The sequence below is a fragment of the Scyliorhinus torazame genome, chromosome 15, assembly GCF_047496885.1.
Source record: "Scyliorhinus torazame isolate Kashiwa2021f chromosome 15, sScyTor2.1, whole genome shotgun sequence".
Lineage (NCBI taxonomy): Eukaryota > Metazoa > Chordata > Chondrichthyes > Carcharhiniformes > Scyliorhinidae > Scyliorhinus > Scyliorhinus torazame.
In genome coordinates, this window is record NC_092721.1 from 91,494,186 (window position 1) to 91,516,832 (window position 22,647).

The following is a 22,647-nucleotide window of genomic DNA, read 5'->3' on the forward strand; positions in this document are numbered from 1 at the left end:
CGCCTGGCCCTGGGATTCCAATATCTGCTCCACACGGTCAATCCCCGTCTTAATCGGATCCAGGTATTCCTTTCTTTGCTGAGCAAAGTTCTCCTGGAGAAAGGCCACCAGTTGCTCTGTTGGAGGCCGGCAATTTCAGTCCCTGGCCCTCCGCCATATTCTCCAGTGCTGCAGACTCCACTCCAGTCTTCGACAAACGTTCTCTCCTTTTCAAACCACTTCTGGTCCACATATCCATAGACTGGTGTGGAATCCTTCCCATCTACTTCACCAGTGTCCTGTTTTGTCGATCCAATCCCCCGTAAATCGGGGGAAAAGGTCCCAGGGGCTAAATCACTGGCTTTGAAAGCAGACCAAGGCAGGCCAGCAGCACGGTTCAATTCCCGTACCAGCCTCCCCGAACAGGTGCCGGAATGTGGCGACTAGGGGCTTTTCACAGTAACTTCATTGAAGCCTACTTGTGACGATAAGCAATTTTCATTTCATTTCATTACAAAGGTCCACCACGAGTGGGAGCTACCAAATAAGCGACCACTCACTCCATGGCCACCACTGGAAGTCCTAAATTTATCCTTTTAATATCAAATAATATTAACTAGTATTAAATAATATTAACTAATATTAAGTAGGACCCTTATTCTCTGCTCCTTGTTATTATAGAATATATAAATGTACTCACCCAATCAGCTCTTTTGATTTCCTGGTTCTGCTTTCAGATTCACTTCTCCTTTATCCTCCCAGCTTCGTTCCCTGACTGTTATATTTTTCAGTTATTTAATTTTCAGCTATTTAGACACAGTTCCTAATCAGGTACTCACCAATCAATCAGCTTACTGCTTTCCTGTGACATTTTTCTCAAACCGCTGCCTGAACAGCTTTTCCCAGACTGCTTCACTGTGATGCTGACTGCAGGACACCTTTCCCAGGTACATAACGTACATAAATCAGCGATGCACCTTTGCCGTTTAGAGTGGGCCGTGGTGTTCTTCTTCTTGGGCAGTACCTCAGTCGAGGATGACTTGCTTCCACTCCAGCGAGGTGGGTTCTGCGGTGGCTGAATGATCCAATCCGGGATCCGCACAATCTGCCACAGGTTTGGCAGGCGGTGTTTGATGAGGTGGATGAGTGGGATGCTCTCAATTCTGCGCTCTCTTTCTGCTGTTTATGCTTGGCCTCTGCGTGCTCCACCCTGCTACGCTCGGGGTGATTGGTGCCTTCGTGGATGCTACTTCTCCAGTTTGTATATTCTAAGGCAAGCGATTCCCACATGTCGATGGGAATGTTGCATTTATTTAGGGAGGCTTTCAAACCAGCCTTATAGCATTTCCTCTGCCTTCCTAGTGATTGCTTGCCATTGCAGAGCACGGAGTAGAGCACGTGTTTCAAGAGTCTTGGGTCGGGCATACAGACAATGCGGCCCGCCAATCGTAGCTGGTCGAGCGTGACAAGTGCCTCAATAAGGGGGATATTGGCTTGGGAGAGGACTCTCACGTTGGTATGCATTACCGGCCAGTGGATTTGCAGGATTTTGCAGAGACAACATTGGTGATACCTCTCCAGGGATCAGAGGTATATGCTGTTCATTGGCCATGTTTCGGATACATATAGGATTTCGGGACCACAACCACTCTGTGGACCATGAGTTTGGTGCTGGATTGGAGGTCTCGGTCTTCGAACACTCATATCCTCAGGCGTCCGAAGACTGCACTGGCACATTGGAGTCGATGCTGGATTCCATTGTCGATGTCTGCTTGCACTGAGAGGAGGCTCCTGAGGTGTGGGAAATGATCCACATTGTCCAGATGCTCATCGCGGATCTTGATAGTCCGGGGGGGGGGGGGGGGGTGGAGGACACTAGTGTTGTGTGGCAGGAGCAGGCAGATAGCGATCCTTTGTTTTCCCGATGTTTATCGGAGACCACTCTCTCATATGCCTTGGTGAATGCGTCGCCGATAGTTTGTAGCAAGGCCTGAGTGCGTTCACACACTGCAGCTCAATGCCAGAGGTTAGGATGGTCTTGGTTCTGGCCGGGAAATGCCGGAGGTTGAACAGCTTCCCGCTTGTCTAGTAGGTCAGCTCCACTCCAACAGGGAGCTTCAGGGTGATGGGGTGGAGTGTTGCTGCAAGGAAAATGGAGAAGACCGTTGATGCAATGCACAACCCTGTTTGACCCCAGTTCGCACACGCATTGGGTCTGTGGTGGTTCCGTTGGTGAGGATCACAGCTTCCATGCCATGGGTGAAGCAGGTGGAGAATGGTGGTGAATGTCTGCAGGCAGACAAATTTGAGGAACCTTTTCACAATCGCTCACGGTTGATAAAGTCTAAGGCCTTTGCGAGATCAACGGTGGTCATGTACAGAGGTCGATTCTGCTCCCTGCACTTTTCCTGGATTTGACACGTGAAGATCATGTCCATCGTGGCCCTTAATGGATGGAAGCTGCACTGAGATTCAGAGTGGAGCTATTCAGCCATTGGGAGAGGCGGTTGAGGAGGATTCTCATGATGACCTTTCCCGTAGCGGAGACTAGAGAAATCCCTCTATAATTTCCGCAGTCGGACCGGTTTCCTTTCTTGAAGACGGTCACAAAAGGCGGACCTGATATCGTCCGGAATGCTCTCTTCCTTTCAGACAAGGGTGATGCTCTCCACCGCATTTTAATACTTCACGGCGAGCTGGGATTGCACTGAGATGGTTGCAGGTAGAGTGTTGTGGGATGGTGTCGATGGCACTTGTGCTGAATGGTCTGTCTTGGTTGAGGAGGTCCTCAAAGTGCTCTCTCCAGCAGGTGTTGACTGCCTCTTTGATGAGCGCCTCTCCGTTTACGGCTGTCAGCTGTGTGGGACGCAGACTGTAGATGGTTTTAATTGCGCTGAAGAAGCCATGCACATTGCGGTTGTCGGCGAGTTGCTGAGTCTCCTATGCTATTTCGATGCACCATCTGTTTTGTAGGTCGAGTTCTTTGTTGCACCAGTGGCAGTCACTGGACTCATAATTCAGAGACTCAGGACACGATCCAGGGACACAGGTTCAAATCCCAACACAGCAGATGGTGAAATCTGGGGCTGGTTTAGCACAGTGGGCTAAACAGCTGGCTTGTAATGCAGAACAATGCCAGCAGCGCGGGTTCAATTCCAGTACCAGACTCTCCGAACAGGCGGCGGAATGTGGCGACTAGGGGCTTTTCACAGTAACTTCATTGAAGCCTACTTGTGACAATAAACGATTATTATTATTATATGAATTTAGTGGAATTAAAATGATGACCATGGAACCATTGTTGACCCCATCTGGTTCACTAATGTCCTTTAGGGAAGGAAATCTTCCATCCTTACCCGTTTTGGCCTACATGTGACACATGTTGACTCGCAATGCCCTCTGAAATGGGAGGGCATTGGCAGTTAGGAATGGGCAATAGGGCAGCATGGTGGCACAGTGGTTAGCACTGCTGCCTCACGGCGCCAAGGACCCGGGTTCAATCCCGGCTCCGGGTCACTGTCCGTGTGGAGTTTGCACATTCTCCTGTGTCTGCGTGGGTCTCACCCCCACAACCCAAAAAGATGTGCAAGATAGATGAATTGGCCACGCTAAATTGGCCCTTAATTAGAAAAAATGAATTGGATACACTAAATTTATTTTTAAAAATAAAAGAAATGGGCAATAAATGCTAATCCTGCCAGCTATGCCGATAATTCCCTGAGCAAATAAAAATAACATTTAAAATATACAAAAAATATATATAAAATAGATCAATGTACAATTTTGATTTAAGACAGCAATAGCCAGTAAACCTAAATAATATGAATTTGCTATACTCATCCTCTTGCAGGAACTGTCCCAAAGAGGGCATCAGAAGTACTGCAGTGATTTGCCATCGTCTTCTACAGTATGGCTGGCCAGCAAACTCTCCAACTCTTAGCCCTGCCATCAGGCATACCGGAAGAATTCAGGCTGTTAACCACCGTGTTTGGCCTTGTTATGAATGCACATTCCATGACCTTCAAGTACTATACTACTATGATGAATTAAAAGCAGACTTGGATCATTGCAATTTCCTCGTTAAAAAGGATCCCTCAGTTCTCAACAGAACAGACGCCTTTCCACATGTTAAATTGGTAAATAATAAGTTATTTTACTCCATTCACCATGACCTGTTTATTCATGGATTCTGAAGTGTCTAACTGCTCCTCATTATGTTGTTTCCCTCATCTAATTACCTGGGATAGAAGGAAGTCTTGCAGTTCCTGCTCCTGGTGGGACAGTGTAATTACTCTTCCATCTCGGTGCACCACCTTAATCTGTTCAACACCAATGTTCAACTGTAGCTGAATTGATCTTAAACAGAGGGAGTGAAAAACTCACATCAATACAGCAGTTCATTTTTTTTTTTGAGCATCGTATCTTTTGAGGTATATGATGTGAATTTCAGATGCTGAAAATGCAAGGAATAAAATTAATCAAATATTTTATTTGCACAGTATTTGGAAAAAACAGGATGACTGCAACCTAGTCAGGTTAGTGAAAATCTTAATCCCAACCAAGGGCGTGACGGTGGCATAGTGATTAGCTCTTCAGCCAACGGCGCTGAGGACCTGGGTTCAATCCCAGCCCCGGGTCACGTGTGTGTGGAGTTTGCACATTCTCCCAGTGTCTGTGTGGGTCTCGCCCCCATAACCCAAAGATGTGCAGTTTAGGTGGATTGGCCATGCTAAATTTCCCCTTAATTGGAAAAAAATAATTTGGTACTCTAAATTTTTTTTAAAAATTAATCCCGAACTAAATAAATAGGTAAATGGGCAGCACGGTGGTGAAGTGGTTAGCAACGCTGCCTCATGCGCAGAGAACCCGGGTTCGATTCCGGCCCCGGGTCACTGCCACGTTAAGTGTGCATATTCTCCCAGTGCGTGCGTGGGTCTTACCCCACCAACCCAAAAATGTGCAGGGTAGGTGGATTGGCCACGCTAAATTGCCCCTTAATTGGGGAAAACAAATTGGCACTTTAAATTTATTTTTTAGAAATAGATAAATAAGAAAGAAGCTTATTATCTAAATTGTGAGAGATTCAGAAGAATCTGGATGTCCTAATGCATGAATCACAATAAGCTAGTATGCAAGTACAGGAAGCAATGAGGAAAGCTTATAAAATGTTATCATTTATTGTGACGAGAACTGATTACAAAAGTAGCGAGGTAATGCTTCAGTTATACAAAGCATTGGTGAGATCACATCTGGAGTACTGTGTACAGTGTTGGTCTTATTTAAGGAGCAATGCTAGAAGCAGTTCAGAGAAGGTTTATGAGGCTATTAATCATAGAATTTACAGTGCAGAAGGAGGCCATTCAGCCCATCGAGTCTGCACCGGCTCTTGGAAAGAGCACCCCACCCAAGGTCCACACCTCCACCCTATCCCCATAACCCAGTAACCCCACCCAACACTAAAGGCAATTTTGGACACTATGGGCAATTTAGCATGGCCAATCCACCTAACCCGCACATCTTTGGACTGGGAGGAAACCGGAGCACCCGGAGGAAACCCACGCACACACGGGGAGAACGTGCAGACTCCACACAGACAGTGACCCAAGCCGGGAATCAAACCTGGGACCCTGGAGCTGTGAAGCAATTGTGCTATCCACAATGCTACCGTGCTGCCCTTAAGAATGGGTCGGTCATCTTATGCGGAAAGGTTGGACAGGCTAGGCTTGGCTCCACTGGAGATTAGAAGAGTAAGAGGCGACCTGATTGAAAATCTCAAGACAAGATCCTGAAAATCCTTGACAGGGTGGATATGGAGAATCGAGAACTAGGGTGCCACTGTTTAAAAGTAAGGGATCACTCATTTAAGCCTGGGATGATGAGAATTTTTCTCTCTCAGTGGGTTGAGAGTCTCTGGAACCCCTTCCTCAAAAGGCAATGAAAGCAGACTCTTTGAATATTTTTAAGGCAGAGGTAGAGATACAAGATAAGCACGGTGCTGAAAGGTTATCGGGGGTAATCAGGAATGTGGGGTTGAGGTTACAATCAGCCATGATCTTACTGAATGGCGGAGCAGCTCGAGGGCTGAAGGGCCAACTCCTGCTTCGAATTCTTATATCCATATGCAAAATATTTCTTGCCAAAAGTTACATATTAAAACCACACAATGGGACAATTAACAGGAGATAATCCATGTGCTGGTTTCCACGAAAATGTGATCAGAGAATTTAGGATATTATAGTGAGAAGTGTTTGATCTCAAGGGTTTATATCAAATACTTGGCAGTGACACATATATTGACCCTTATAGAAAGTGTAAAGAGAAAAGTCAACACTGGGTTGAAAAATAGAGTAACTTTAATATTGCATCAATTCCATCAGTACTCACTTGCAAATCTGCTCATAGCCTTGAGAGGTTATTAATACTTTGACACTAGATTCATACACATCATTAATGTTTGACCAGTGAGCTTGTATCTGTGGATCCTCAATACAACTGGCCAAGCTATCAATTGTCCAAGCAGTTCTAAAATTAAAAGCATAAATGTTAGCTTCAACTTTGATAAGATTCTTATATTGTCCCATACAGCCAAAGATTGTAATAAAATAAGGACGTACAATTTGTCTACTTTATGATTTACACCTCGGTGAAGTGCTCAGGATGTTTTTGTAAATTAAGGTACTATATGAATAAAAATTCTGTACTGAACAATAAATTAATAACATTAAAGAATTCAACACAAACACATTCTACACCAAGAATTGATCTCTAGTGTACCACTGCCATTTCTTGTATACCTGGAAAATTATTTCAATATTTTCAAGATCGAACTGTAATCTCTATTAGGGAATCACGTTTGACCTTACCTCTGTCACTAACATGAAGAATATATTAAAGTGAATTATACTGAAATACGCAATAGCAAAATTTACTGCTCCTGGCATTTTCCAAGGATGCTGATACTATTACAGTATGTTCTTCTGTCTTGATTTCTATGCATGGACCTTGGTTCTTAGACTGACTGTAGACATATTCTGATATTTGCTTAACATCTGTTTATCAGTAATAAATCTAAACAGGTTACAGAGTGGGCATGTAATTCCTAGGCTTGATTCCAGCCCCCCTCTCTTGCGGGAGTAACACATGACTGACTGGAGTCAGTAGTACACCATCACCGTTGTCGTCATTAGCATACCCATCTGTGAACCTTTTATAACAAAGTTGCTTGCACAATTAATTCCAGCATTACTTACCTGCGTCTCAAAAAGATATGCTTAGCTTGTTTCATTATCTTCTCCAGTAACCCTTCATTTTGCTGCAAAGCACTAATCTCTGCTTTATCATATGCCTGAGGTCCTGCTAACCTCATTCTTTTCAGTCCAAAAGGTGCAGTTGCTGGGTGAGGCATCATTGAAGAACTCAAGGTCTGTTTATGAAACTGAAAGATAAAGAACAAATTTTCCCAGGTACAGATAACATTTTTTAAACAAATACTAGTTAACATCCTGGGACATTGCATATGTATCGTCAAGACCAATTAGAATCTTTTGGATCATTCAAGGGTTGAAGAGGCTGGGAAGAGAGAGCAAGAGAAGTGGTCGGGGCTAAAAAGGGCAAAGAATTCAGATCAATAGGAGTAGAGGCAATGAACAGCCAGTTCCATTCCAATCTTGAGACACCTGGCCCTCAAATATTACCAACCAATTATCAACACAAATCAATAGCACAACCACGGTAGCATCAAGAGATGCACACATCTGTCTACATATATCAAGCTTTACGGCTTTCACCTGCAGATATTTTTTTTTCACAACAGTGTAATGAAAAACTAACAAATTCTTAAATTTCCAAATCACAGTTCAAATTTCCTGTGCCAGTGTCATTCCCACACATTTACCACAGATGTTATTCAGCAAATTTCAGCTTTGTCTGCCATGTCGGACTTCACTTTGCTTTTCAGCCAATTTTTAGGTTTCCTCCCTCAACTGGCTCATTTAAAATTTACAGAGTTTAATTTGCACATTATTTTCTCCCCCTTCCCAATATTTCCCAGGCTCTCATCCCTTTTTTTAAGCATTGCATGCCTCCCTTTCCAGCCCTCATACCTCAGTGATATCCCTAATCAATAGTAGACTGGCACCAGTTTACTTCCCGTGCAAGTATGTTACCTACCAGCCTGTTTTGGTCACTGATCCTCCCTGTCAATTCAACAATCTGCACATTTTAAGAAAAGGATTTACAGAAATTTGTATTAAGTGAAAGGTCCAGTTTAAAACAGGAAGAAAATAGTCCTCCTGCTCTGCAAGACACCATTTCCTCAATTTTATTCAACAGCTTCTTCACCACTCAACATTTTTCAATGGTCTTCTTTATACGCAATGAAATAGAACAGATCCAATAATTGCCTTCCTACACAGGCTAATCCTTTGTATAATGAAAATGAACAAACGTATCTGCAATAATTTCATACAATATTCGTCCAGCTCCATTATTTCATGGCCTATTCCATCTCCATTATTAATTTAATTTCCCTTTACTATGTGCATTAATGATTCCATGACCCTTTAAGCGACTTGTAGATTCTCTCCCATCTCCATTATTTATTTTCCCCCTCTCTAGAAAACTTTATAATATTTATCCACCTTGAAGCCCTTCTTTCCCTATCAAAATCCAAAATCCTTTCCTTTATTAATGCACCCAACTAGCTTTGCAAGCTATACTAAGGGACCTCCACAATGTTAAAAATCTTCTGTAAACTTTAATTTGGTTAACAAAATTTATTTGCTCTATTAATGTAAAATGCAAATATAGGCTCTCACCACTAGATGTGGAGAATGGATTTCTGAAAACACAATTTTGTTCACCATTTGTTTTCAAATTTCTTCCCAACTATGTCTGCTGTTGGCAGCACGGTGGCGCAGTGGGTTAGCCCTGTTGCCTCACGGCGCCGAGGTCCCAGGTTCGATTCCGGCTCTGGGTCACTGTCCGTGTGGAGTTTGCACATTCTCCGTGTTTGTGTGGGTTTCGCCCCCACAACCCAAAGATGTGCAGGCTAGGTGGATTGGCCACGCTAAATTGCCCCTTAAATTGGAAAAAATTAATTGGGTAGTCTAAATTTTTTTTAAAAACTATGTCTGCTGCAATATTTCAGGACAAAAAGATTTTAAAAATAGCTTCAAAAATAGATGAATAATTTTAACATTTAAAATAGCCGATGGGACTCTAAGTTCTGTTCACAGCAACAACAAAAAAACATCCAATTTACAGCAGACCAGCACTGGCCATATTTCCCTCCCTTGCTTGCTCATGTGCAGTCCTGTTGGCAAAGTCTGCCCTCCCACAGCTTGTCCCATGCTAGTTCCTTTCCACCATGAAATTAAACCAGAAAAATGGTTTAAAGGTGCCGTTTGCTGCTCGAGAGAATCTTGGTAAAGTAGATCCAAATTAATCTCAACTTTTAAGTTTTCTAAATGTTTGGCACTTGCTCCAAAACCCTTACTCATTCCTATATGACTGTGACAAAGGGAAACAGTCCCTCCTTATTTTTATCTCTAACCTATGATGCGGCTAACCGCACAATTTCCCTTAAAGCCATTGCACTGTTGGCGAGATGGTTGGCTCTGCACTCACCTGATTCCATCCTTCTTTCAGTGATAGTCAAAGATTCAACTGCAATGGCTTCTCATCACATTAGCTCTGGTGCCCCCCAAGGATCTATCCTCGTTCCTAACACTTTCCATTTGTTATTTACATACATCCCCTTGATAGCATCATCCAAAAACACATCAGCAGTTTACACATGTTCAACACCATACTCCACCTCATCATCCTCACCTCTCTAATCCCTCCACCATCTGTAAATTTCCAGACTGCTTTTCCAATGACCAGCACTGGATGAGAAATTGAGAAGACCAAAGCCGTCATTGTCAATCCCCACCACAAACTCTGTTCCCTACCAGACTCTATTCTGTTCCCTCACAACTCTGATTGAATCAGACCAATTGCAACATTGGTGTCATACTTGATCCCAAGAAATTTTTCCAACCAAGTACTTAAGTCGTTGCTCAAACCATCTATTTCCCCTTCTGTAACACTGCCCGACACAGTTCCTGCCTCCATCTGCTGCTGAAACTCTCATCCATGCTTCTGTAACCTCTCGACTGCACTACTACAATGTACCTCTGGCCGGCCTCCCAACGTTTCCAAGGACAGAACTCCGAGAAGTCCCCAGCCCCGCCGAAGCACTCTCCACCCCCTCAAACAATCGGCTCAATCAACCCCAGCCTCGCACAAGAAGTCGAGGCATTGACCCTTTGCAGCACTCCACACCATAATCCTGAGAGGGGCTGCAATACGCATATGGACTAGGAAAATCAGGTTGGTAGCGGATCCCAAGAAAAGGAATTTGTGGAATGTCTATAAGATGGTTTTTTTGGAACAGCTGGTGGTACAGCCCACTATGAGGAAACAAGCAATTCTGGATTTGGTGACGTGTAATGAGGCAGACCTGATTGGCGAACTAGGTGAAGAAACCCTTAAGGGGCAGTGACCACAATATGATGGTTTGAGAGTGAGAAGCTAGAATCAGATGCAATGGTATTACAATTGAATAAAGACAACTACAAAGACATGAGGGAGAAGCTGGCCAGAGTTGCTTAATAATAATAATCTTTATTGTCAGTTTTTGGGGGTTATTCGGGAGGCGCAACAGAAATTCATCCCAAGGAGGAGGAAACATGCTAAGGGGAGGATGAAGATCCATGGCTGACAAGGGACATCAGGGACAGCACAGACGCTAGAGAAAAAGCATACAAGGTGGTGAGGATTAGTGGGAAGTCAAAGGATTGGGAAGCCTTTAAAAGTGAGCAGAGGACAACTAAAAAAGCAATGGGGAAGGGGGGATGAAATATGAGTGTAAGCTACCTAGTAATATAAAAGATAGCAAGAGGATTTTTCATGATATAAATGATAAGAGAGAGGCAAGAATAGACATTGGACCACTGGAAAATGAGACTGGAGAAGTAATAATAGGAAACAAAGAAATGGCGGAGGAACTGAATAGTTACTGAATAGTCTTCACGATGGAAGACACTCGTGGGATACCAGAACTTCAGGAGAATCAGGGAGCAGAGGGGAGTATAGTCGCCATCACTAAGGAGAAGGGTCTGGGGAAACAAAAGGTCTGAAGGTGGATAAATCACCTGGACCGAATGGACTACACCCCAAGGTTCTAAAGGAGATAGCTGAGGAGTTTGTGGAGGCATTGGAGGTGATCTTTCAGGAATCACTATTATAGGCAGGGAGGGTCACAGAGGACTGGAAAATGGCTAATGTAACACCACAGTTCAAGAGGGAAGGAGGCACAAGACAGGAAATTACAGGCCGGTTAACCTGATTTTGGTCATTGGTAAGATTTTAGTGTCCATTATTAAAGATGAGATTGTGGAGTGCCTGGAAGTGCATAGTAAAATAGGACCCAGTCAGCACGACTTCGTTAAGAGGTCATGCCAGGAGAACCAGTGGATGTGATCTATTTAGATTTCCAAAAGGCCTTTGACAAGGGGTCGTATAGGACTGTTAAATAAGTTGAGAGCCCATGGTGTTATGGGTAAGATACTGGCATAGATGAGAGGATTGGCTGACTGGCAGAAGGCAAAGAGTAGGGGTAAAGGGGTCTTTTTCAGGATGGCAGCCGGCGGCTAGTGGTGTGCCTCAGGGGTCGGTGTTGGGACCACAACTTTTCACAATATACATTAACAATCTGGAAGAAGGAACTGAGGGCACTGTTGCTAAGTTTGCAGATGATACAAAGATATGCAGAGGGACAGGTAGTATTGAGGAAGCGGGTGGGCTGCAGAAGGACTTGGACAGGCTAGCAAACCGGCAAAGTGGCAGAATACAATGTGGAAAAGTGCAAGGTTATGCACTTAGGTAGGCAGAATGGAGGCATAGGCTATTTTCTAAATGGGAAAAGGCTCAGGAAATCAGAAGCACAAAGAGATTTAGGAGTCAAAGTTCAAGATTCTCTTCAGGTTAACGTGCAAGTTCAGTCGGCAGTTAGGAAGGCAAATGCAATGTTAACATTCGTGTCGAGAGGGCTGGAATACAAGAGCAAGGATGTACTTCTGAGGCTGTATAATGTTCTGGTGAGGCCCCATCTGGAGTATTGTGAGCAGTTTTGGGCCCCGTATCCAAGGCAGGATGTTCTGGCCTTGGAAAGGGCCCAGAAGAGGTTCACAAGAATGATCCCTGGGGTGAAGAGCTTGTCAAAAGAGGAGCGGTTGAGGATTCTGGGTCTGTACTCGTTGGAGTTTAGAAGGATGAGGGGGGATTTTATTGAAACATACAGGGTACGGAAAGGTCTAGATAGCGTGAACATGGAGATGATGTTTCCACTGGTAGGAAAAACTAGAACTTGAGACTACAGCCTCAGACTAAAGGAACGATCGTTTAAAACGGAGATGAGGAGGAATTTCTTCAGCCAGACATTGGTGAATCTGTGGAACTCTATGCCGCAGAAGGCTGAAGAGGCCAAATCACTGAGTGTCTTTAAGACAGAGATAGATAGGTTCTTGGGGAGGGGGGGGGGGGGGGGGGGGAGGGGGGGGGGGGGGAATCAGGAGTTCTGGGGGGAAGGCAGGAGAAGGGGGGTGAGAAGCATATCAGTCATGATTGAATGGCGGAGCAGACTCGATGGGCCGAATGGCCTACTTCTGTTCCTGTGTCTTGTGGGCTTATAATAATAAGGCCCATCTTCCAGCTTAAAGTTTGTTATTTGCAAAATGACAGATATACAAGGTTCAAAATAGGTATGATGGCATTGCATCAGCCATTTGGGCTCTGTGGCATGAGGAATGTGATCCTTCACAAGCCTCCCGCACAAGCTGAGAATGTCCACTCTGGAACCCTTCTCATGGGGGTGCATCTATCTGCTCCTGTGTCTTATGGTCTTATAGAGGATTGGAATATACAGGCACAGGGGTTATGCTGCAGGGATACAAAACCCTGGTTAGATCTCAATTGGAGTACTGTGAGCCATTCTGGGCAGCAAATCTTAGGAAGGATATTTTGCCCTGGAGGGAGTGCAACGTAGGTTTACAAATGATACCTGGATTACTGCCCTAGTTACGAGGAGCGATTACTCAAATTAGGCCTGTTTTCACCAAACTTTAGAATCATAGAATTTACAGTGCAGGAAGTCATTCGGCCCATCGCGTCTGCACCGGTCCTTGGAAAAAGCACCCTATCCAAGCCCACACCTCCACCCCATAACCCAGCAACCCCACCTAACCTTTTTTGGATACTAAGAGCAATTTAGCATGGCCAATCCACCTAACCTGCACATCTTTGGACTGTGGGAGGAAATCGGAGCACCTGGAGGAAACCCACAGATACGGGGAGAATGAGCAGACTCCGCACACGGAGAGACGTGCAAATTCCGCACAGACAGTGACCCAAGCCGGGATCAAACCTGGGACCCTGGAGCTGTGAAGCAATTGTGCTAACCACTGTGCTACCGTGCCCCCGAAGGTTAAGCGGTGATCTGATCAAGGTATTCAAGATATTAACAGAGAAAGACAGGGTAGATAAGCTATTTCCACTGGTTGGAGATTCTAAAACTAGGGGGCATAGTCTAAAATTAGGGCTAGACCATTTAGGAGAGATGTTAGGAATAACTTCTTCACTCAAAGGGTTGCAGAGATTTTTAACTCTCTCCCACAAACAGTAGTTGAAGCTAGATCAGTTGTGAATTTAAAATTGGAGATAGACAGGTCTTTGTTAAGCAAAGATATTAAGGGCTATGGACCAATGGCAGGTATATGGAGTTAGGTTGCAGATCAGCCATGATCTCACTGAATGGCAGGGCAGGCTCGAGGGCTGGATAGCCTACTCTTGTTGCTTTAATTTTTTTTAATAAATTTATTTTTTCCAATTAAGGGGCAATTTAGCATGGCCAATCCATCTAACCTGCACATCTTTGGGTTGTGGGGGTGAGACCCATACAGACACCAGGAGAATGTGCAAACTCCACACGGACCATGACCCAGGCCGGGATTCGAACCCGGGTCCTCAGCGCCGTCGGCAGCTTCCTGTTCCTTTGCTATGGCTGAATCACAAGTGGCATTACTGACAGATATCAGTGCATTCACACACACCCTGAAATCTTCACGATAGTGAGACAGATTTACATACATTTTCCCATTATTTATAACTTTTTAAAGCAATTCAGATTACCAGAAATACAAACCATTTATTCTTCTAAATAATATTTATTATTCTAAAATGTCTCTTTCACTAAACTATGTTCCTAACCAACAATTCAGATCACTGGAAAGATAAACTAATTATTATTCCAAAATCTTTTCTTCACTAAATCATGGCCCTGATGAACTAAATAATCTGTTGCATACATCTTCCCAGCTATTTTAATGTTCAGTTTTGGCCAGGATTTCTACTTGCATCATCGTCAGTCATTTACCCCCATTTAAGTGACAGGAAATTGAGATTAGAAACGAACAACTTTAAATTGGCCCAGGTTTTGTCACTGTCACGACACCGGTACTGCCGTCAGTTCACTGTGAAGCTGACAGAAACTGCTAGCAGCTGCACATGCACAGTTAAAAGGGAGAAACCCAGAAGTCATTGTCAGTGATTCTTTTTGCCTCCATGCGGTGTGCTTTTGAAGTTCCCGCAGACTTTAGATATCGCTAAACTGACCTCTCTTATGCTCTAATAATCCTGTTGAAAAGTACCCTGTTTTAATTAGATGTAATTGTTGCCATTTGAACAATTTTGGTTTGTTCATAATTTTTTGAAACAAAAAAATGTATTGTCTGTTTCTGATATTTCAGCCTCTAATATTTATATGCCAAACTCTATTTGGCTCTCTCTAAAATGTATTTTTAAAAAGTAAATGAAATCAGTTCATTTTAGTTCCTGGTTTGCTGACAATGAGAATTCTTTCTCGTTCGGCTATTTCCCTGCTTAGCGACATCAATGTTGGTGGATGCCTGGAGATCTTATTGACTTGGTGCCAGATTCAAATTAACAACAGGAAAGACGAAAATCACATCACGGAGATCACTAGATCAATGTGGGAAACTTTCTTTGACGTCAGTAGCAAGCACTGTCGCTTCACTGCTGACAGTAAAATCTGAGCCACATGTCTATATAATTGCCTAATGCTTTGCACCAGACATCATACACAAGTTTAGGTTTCCAAAATATTATTTTTCCATTTGGTTGGTTCTTCTACTGTACTACATTTTACGATTATCAATCTAAAACACTAATTGTTTCTCCCTTCACATACACTGCCTTACATGCTAAGTATTTCCCGTATTTATTATTTTTATTGCAGATTTAAAACATCAACAGTACTTAGCTTTCACCTTAGCTTCGATTCTTAATTTTTCAGGTAAATATCACCAGATTCCAAATTGATTCCCATACAGAAGGGCCACAAGTTGTTTATTTACTTTAAATTCAAGTGTTGCTCATTTCATTGGTATGTTCTAAAAGAAATAGTTCAAAGATTTTTGAAATCCTTCAATACCTCTCTAATTAGCTGGTGAAGATTGTGTTCCAGCACATACAGATGGTCATCAGGCCGTTGCTTCTCAACAGATATTTTCTGGCCTTTTTTATCATTCACAAAGTGGCACAAGGAAATGGATAACTGCAAACCTGAAATACACCATTACATGAACTGATGAGTATCTGTACAGTACCTGAAAATGCAGCTTTTACTGTAAAGTCTATTAAAAGAAAAAATAATGTTCCCGTTTTATTAACTTTACATCTTGTAGTCAATAAGGGTACATTGTAAATACAAAAAAAGCCTCAAAGTCATTAAATTCATTGAAATCACTGCTTTGAGCGCACTTTCAACCCCAAAAGCTTTCATTGCATGAAGATCTGACATCAAACTAATTTTTGAATAATTCCACAAATCAAGTTTATATGAGTAAATAATAATTGACAATTCAAGGAGAATTCTGGATAACTTCTAGGTCAGTCACAATCTTCAAAAAAACACGTCATAGTCCCTGTAGCACCAAACTCTATCAACGTCTGGAAGAACAACATTTATTCCAAAGGAAGGATAACTTTCATTCAATATTCTGTACTCTGTACATCATGATGTACAGAGTATATAATATACACACGGTTTTCATTCTTAGTTCAACAATTGATGTCAGTCCATACTATTGTAAGCTAAGTTTATTTTCATTTAAAGGTCTCAGTCTTATGTGCAGTCATGTGGCAAAGCTTAAATGAGCAAGTTCGGAGAGAGAAAAATAAAATACGTGAAAGCAACAAGCTGTCCTAGTCAAGGTAACAATGTAGCATTTACTAGTGTTCCGAAAGACTGAATTAAATTCCAAGGTCAGGATATACAAATTATTTGTCACTCATTTGGAAAAATTGCATGAGCAGCAGAATATGAAATACTTCAAACAGATTGAGTATTACTGCAGTGCCAAAATCGGAATACCGAAATTAACTTTAAAATGTTATAATGGCTCAAAGTCTTATTCTTTTGTTCTATATAAAATCATTAAAATAATTTATAGTGAGTGGACTAAAATCTAACACAAGAAATATCCATACTCCTTACCTGGAAATGGTTGAGAGATGATCTGATTTTTCACTACAATGTGTGGTATCTGTGATTTAATCTGTACTGCTTCACGAGATAGCTGTGCAAAAATTTCTTTACACAAAAGAACATTCTGTGCTGCTTCTAGCTTGGTCTGCCAATGTGCTGTACCTGCAAGTGATGTAGTTTAACAACAACTTTTCAAACTATTTATTACAAAGTTTAATCACTGCCAAGATACATTTTTAAAGACACAATTATTTGAGGTCAGCTTGGCCTTTCACTTGATAGAAACAGGATATTTTTCCCCATCCAACCCTAATACAAAAACTCAAATCATTGATTACGGGTGGCACGGTGGCTAGCACTGTTGCCTCACAGCACCAGGGACCCAGGTTCAATTGCCGCCTTGGGTCACTGTCTGGGTGTCGTTTGCACTTTTTCCCTGTGTCTACGTGGGTCTCCTCCGGGTGCTCCAGTTTCCTCCCTAGCGGGCCTAGGTGGGGTGCTCTTTCAGAGGGTCAGTGCAGACTCGATGGGTCAAATGGCCTGCATTGTAGTGATTCTATTGATGAGCAGTACTGTCAGAAATTATTTTTGTTGTTCTGGTTTCTGATTGCACATTTAGGTTGGAAACAGAATTCTGCAAACACAACACTTTAGTGAAAGTTTGAAATAATCAAACTTCTTTCAGAATATAAATATTATTTAATATTTCTGCCAAAAGGTGACTTCTTTTCAGACAATGAAGCATATTTCAGCATAATGGATATTAGTTCTGACAGGTGGATGTTCGACCATTTAGGGGACAGGCCTTGATTTTCTACCCCCAGATACCTGCTATGTTGCCAGTCAGGCAGCCAAAGGCAGAAAATAGGCTATGTTTCAGTGTTCATGAACCAGTAGAATCCATCTCAAATGGGCACAAGTTTCACTTTAATAATCACTTGGGAATGAAAGAGTCCTTCAACATACTTGCAGTGTTAGAACGTGCAATATACATTTTGCAATGCTGCTAACTGTGATGGTGAAGGGGTACAGGTTTTCACAAAAGGCAAGTTCAGTTACATTTTAACTTTGTTTGTTCCGTTAGAACTTGGGTTCACATGGCCTTCATATTAATTGTTTAAATTTCTGGATATTTTCTGTCAATAGGATCTTTTTAAAAATAAATTTAGAGTACCCAATTCATTTTTTCCAATTAAGGGGCAATTTAGCGTGGCCAATCCACCTATACTGCACATCTTTGGGTTGTGGGGGCGGAACCCACGCAAACACGGGGAGAATGTGTAAACTCCACACGGACAGTGACCCAGAGCCGGGATCGAACCTGGGACCTCAGCACTGTGAGGCAGTGTGCTGACCACTGCGCCACGGTGCTGCCACCCTGCCAATAGGATCATGAGCAGCACGATGGCAGTTAGTACAACTACTGCCTCACAGCGCCAGGGACCCAGGTTCAATTTCAGCCTCTGGAGACTGCCCATGTGGATTTTGCAATCTCCCCATGTCTGCGTGGGTTTCCTCCGGGTGCTCCAGTTTCCTCCCAGTCCAAAGATGTGCAGGTTAGGTGGATTGGCCATGTTAAATTGCCCTTAGTGTACAGGGGTGTACAACGGTGTGCGGGTTAAGTAGGGTTGCAGGGAAAGGGCGGGAGCCTGGTTTGGGTGCTCTTTTAGTGGTTCGGTGCAGACTCGATGGGCCAAATGGCCTCCTTCTGCATTGTAGTGATTTTATGATTCTATTCTACAAATCTATGACATGCTCCAGTGGGATTCTCAGTGAAAATCCCTCTAACCGAGGTGTTTGGAAAATTAGGATATTTACTGAATCATTCCAGCTCGCATAAAACAAGTTCTGTGCTCACCCATTGGCACTTGCATGTCCACATCTGCTTACGTTATGTTGGCAGATAATTATTCCAGCAGCATTTCCTATTTTGAAGGGAACTTCAGACAACATTCTGAAGATGTATATCTGACTAATTTTAAAGTTGAATGAGTCCTTGAAATGATTGTAGCACATCCTACCTTCACTGTTATTGCACAAAACCAGATACCAGAGCATCACAGTAAACTAGTATAGCTCATTAGATATTTTTTTTCTTTTTATAAATTTAGAGGACCCAATTATTATTTTTCCCAATTAAGGGGCAATTTAGCATGGCCAATCCACCTACCCTGCACATCTTTGGGTTGTGGAGGTGAGACCCGTCAGACACGGGGAAAATGTGCAAACTCCACATGGGCAGTGACCTGGGGCTATAGCACATTAGACATGACTACGCAGCAATAATTTGTCAGGATTTAGCCAAGCAGATGAAGTATATCATCCACTGCAAGGACACTGTGGACTGACACAAACATGTTCTTGTGGTCTGACACTTGATTTTACTTCCTTTGTAGGCATGTTGGTCTACATGAAATGACAGGGTGCAGTCTTCTTCACCATTACCGAATGCAGCGCCAACTGTTTTAGCAGCGACCAAATAAATATTTGAGTATTAGGTCGCGCTGTCATTTGTCTGCAGGAATATGCTTGCGCCTTGTGCTTCTTTTTTTTTTGTCACTTAATTTCCTCCATCTTCAGTCTTATTAAAGGCACCTCATTGGTAAAACATTGTACGGTAAAGTTTACAAGTGTAAGAACACAGGTTTTTTGAGGGACAGGATATTGAAAGTTAAATGACCCCAATTTTTTCACTGGAACTACTAATCTGCAAAACTCCATAGGTTTCAGACTGGAGGTGCTGGATGTGTCATAAATGGTCTGATTGATCACAGAACTGAAATTTGTTTTGCCTGAGGCTGGAAAAGGGGGACTGGAGACTTCAAGCAGTCCCAGTCTTATTTTATGTTCAGCTTTTGTCTGTGTATAAGGGAGCTACTGAAATATAACCAACTAAATTACTTGCACTGATTTTCAGTATTAAGTTTTGATAGGCCGTAGTTGAACACGAAGATCACAGGTTATTACTTTATTAAGTTAATGCAGTTATACAAGTTTGTTAATTATTTGTTCAAATTAAACTGCATTCTTTTAACTCATCCAAGGATGTGGGCTTAATTGGCTGCACCAGCATTTATTGCCTAACCCTAATTGACCTTAAGGCAGTAGGTGAGCTTCCTGCTTCAGTCGCTAGTCCATGTGGCATAGATACAGCCACAGTGGTGTTAGGGAGTGTTTTCCACGATTCTAGCCCAGCAACGATGAAGGCACAGCAATATGTTTCCAAGTTAGGACAGAGTGGCTTAATAATAATCTTTATTGTCACAGGTTTACACGGCAATGAAATTACTGTGAAAAGCCTGCAGTCGCCACATTCCGGCGCCTGTTCAGGTACACTGAGGGAGAATTCAGAATGTCCAAATGACCTAACAGCACGTCTTTCGGGACTAGTGGGAGGAAACTGGAGCAGACGCGGGGAGAACATGCAGGCGCCGCACAGACAGCGACTCAGCCAGGATTTGAACCTGGACCCTCGTGCTGTGAAGCCACCAGTGCTAACCACTGTGCTACCATGCTGCTTGATGGAGAACTTGCAGGTGTTGGTGTTGCCTTGTATCTGTTGCTCTTGTCCTTCTAGATGGCAGTGGTCTGGAGTCTGGAAGGTGCTGACTAAGTAGCATATCTTGTAGTTGGTACACACTGCTGCTACTGTGCGCCAGTGGTGGGGGCAGTGAATATTTGTGGATGGGGTGCCAATCAAGCAGGCTGTTTGTATTGGATGGTGTCAAGCTGGAGTGTTGTTGGCGCTACACTCATCCAGGCAAGGGGGAAAGAGTATTCCATCACAGTCCTGACTTGCGCCTTGTGGATAGTCTTTGGGGAATCAGGAGGCGAGTTACTCGCCACAGGATTCCTAGCCTCTAACCTGCTCTTGTAGCCACCGTATCTAAATGACTAGTCCAGTTAAGTTTCTGGTTAATGGTAACCCCCAGGATATTGATATCGGGGGAATTCAGCGATGGTAATGTCCATGAATGCCAAGGGGCAATGATTAGATTCTCTCTTGTTGATTATCATTGCCTGGCACTTGTGTAGTGTGAATATTCCTTGCCACTTGTCAGCCCAAGCCTGAATACTGTCTAGGTCTTGCTGCATTTGGACATGAATTGTTTCAGTATCTGAGGAATTGCAAATGGCACTGCACATTGTGCAATCATCCCTGAACATCCCCATTCCTGACCTTATGAAAGGTCATTAATAAAACAGGTGATGGTTGGCCTAGGACACCACCCTGAGGAACTCGGTGAATATCAGTGATATCATGGCACTGAGATGACTGACCAACAACCACAACCCATCTCCCTTGGTGTTAGGTATTACTCCAGCCAGTGGAGAGTTGTATCAATTCCCACTGACTCAAATCTTGTCACGGCTCCTTGATGCCATATGCTATGAAATGTGGCCTTGATGGCAAGGGTAGTTTATCTCACCTCTGGAGTTCAGCCCATTTGTCCATGTTTGAACCAAGGCTGTAATGAGGTCAGGAGCAAAGTGGGTCTGGCAGAACCCAAACCGAACATCAAAGTAGGATGTTGGTGAGTAAATGCCGCTCGATAGCAGTTAATGACACCTCCCATCACTTTACTGATGACCTAGATTAGACTGATGGTTGGCAATTGGCCAGTTGGAAATCTCCTGCTTTTTGTATACAGGACATACTTGGGCAAATTTCCACATTACAGTGTAGATGTCAGTGTTGTAGCTGCACTGGAACAGTTTAACCGCTTGGCCAGGGGTGTGGCAAATTCTGGAGCACAAGTCTTCAGTACGATTGTCAGAATATTGTCAGGCTCATAGCCTTTGCAGTATCCAGTGCCTTCAGCCGTTTCTTGAAATCACCTGGAGTGAATCTAATTGGCTGTGATGCTGGGGACCTTTAGGGGAGGCAGAGATGGATCATCCACTTGGCACTTCTGGCTGAAGATTGTAGAAAATGCTTCAGCCTCATCTTTTGCACTGAATTAGAAACCAGATTCAAAAGAGCTCATCAGCAAGGTCCTGGCTTGTATCATCAGCATGGAATCGAAGAAACCATATCCTAAGCAAAGAGAAATGTGAAGTCAAAGGGCTGGGCTGGACTCAGACCTTGTTGGGCTCCTGACTGGGTAGATTGAGAGGGCAAAGTGTATGGAAGGAACATGACTGTATGGACTTCTTTTGTAGTTTCAGTTTTTGGGGCATATCTGAGGAGGTGTGAGTTAATCAGTGCAGAAAAGGCAGGAGGGTCACCAGACTGGTGTGAACGTGAAGTAATTAGGCGTCACATCTTCTAGAATCCATAGAATCCCTACATTGCAGGATGCCATTTGGCCCATCGAGTCTGCACCAACCCTCTGAAAGAGAACCCTACTTAAGCCCAATAGCCTATCCTATCCGCCGCGCAACCCCCCTCCCCTATCCCCACCTAACCTTTGAATATGAAGGGGCAATTTAGCATGCCCAATCCATCTAACCTGCACATCTTTGGACTGTAGGAGGAAACCGGAGCACCGGGAGAAAACTCACGCAGACGTGGAGAAAGTGCAAACTCCAAATTGAACCTGGGACCCCTGGTGCTGTGATGCAGCAGTGCTAACCACTATGCCATCATACTACAAACAATGTGTAACATTATTCTCATCTGTAAGATACACTCTATATTTGAGTGTATTAAACCTCACTAATGCTTAAATAAAATGACTATGGAGTCAGCTTTAATCATTGAACATCCATTGCAAAGGGCTACAATTTAAACAAGAAACCAAATATAATTACTGTGACCATCCAACGAACAAACATCAAGAGGCAAGGACTAGTCCTAAATATAAATCAATTCTTGATTCCGAGTACCTGGATTGGGTTTCTGTATGGGTCGTCTAAAAAGGTTGACTGTGCCAAGATCTCCAATATCATGAGCCTGCTTCTGAATAGAAACCTTAAAAAGGATTATAATTATATGTTAGATATGAAATGTTATCAAAATAGATAAACAAGCCATCTGACATGTAAAGATTATTAGCATGACTGCAACAGTTTAATATATTAATCATACTGATGAATTGAAAAGTAGATTACAGTGG

The 22,647-nt window shown here is 43.1% G+C and overlaps 1 protein-coding gene across 1 annotated transcript in view; it reads right to left on the reverse strand.

Annotated features, from left to right (window-relative positions):
- med17 (mediator complex subunit 17) overlaps positions 1–22,647 on the reverse strand; it is a 65,965-nt gene that overhangs the window by 24,638 nt on the left and 18,680 nt on the right. Inside the window, exons 5-10 of the mRNA XM_072476433.1 lie at positions 22,418–22,502; positions 16,598–16,750; positions 15,533–15,663; positions 7,230–7,414; positions 6,364–6,501; positions 4,218–4,335 (exon numbers count right to left, since the gene is read on the reverse strand). Coding sequence (XP_072332534.1) covers positions 4,218–4,335; positions 6,364–6,501; positions 7,230–7,414; positions 15,533–15,663; positions 16,598–16,750; positions 22,418–22,502 — 810 coding nt within the window. The remainder of the gene's footprint in view (positions 1–4,217; positions 4,336–6,363; positions 6,502–7,229; positions 7,415–15,532; positions 15,664–16,597; positions 16,751–22,417; positions 22,503–22,647) is intronic.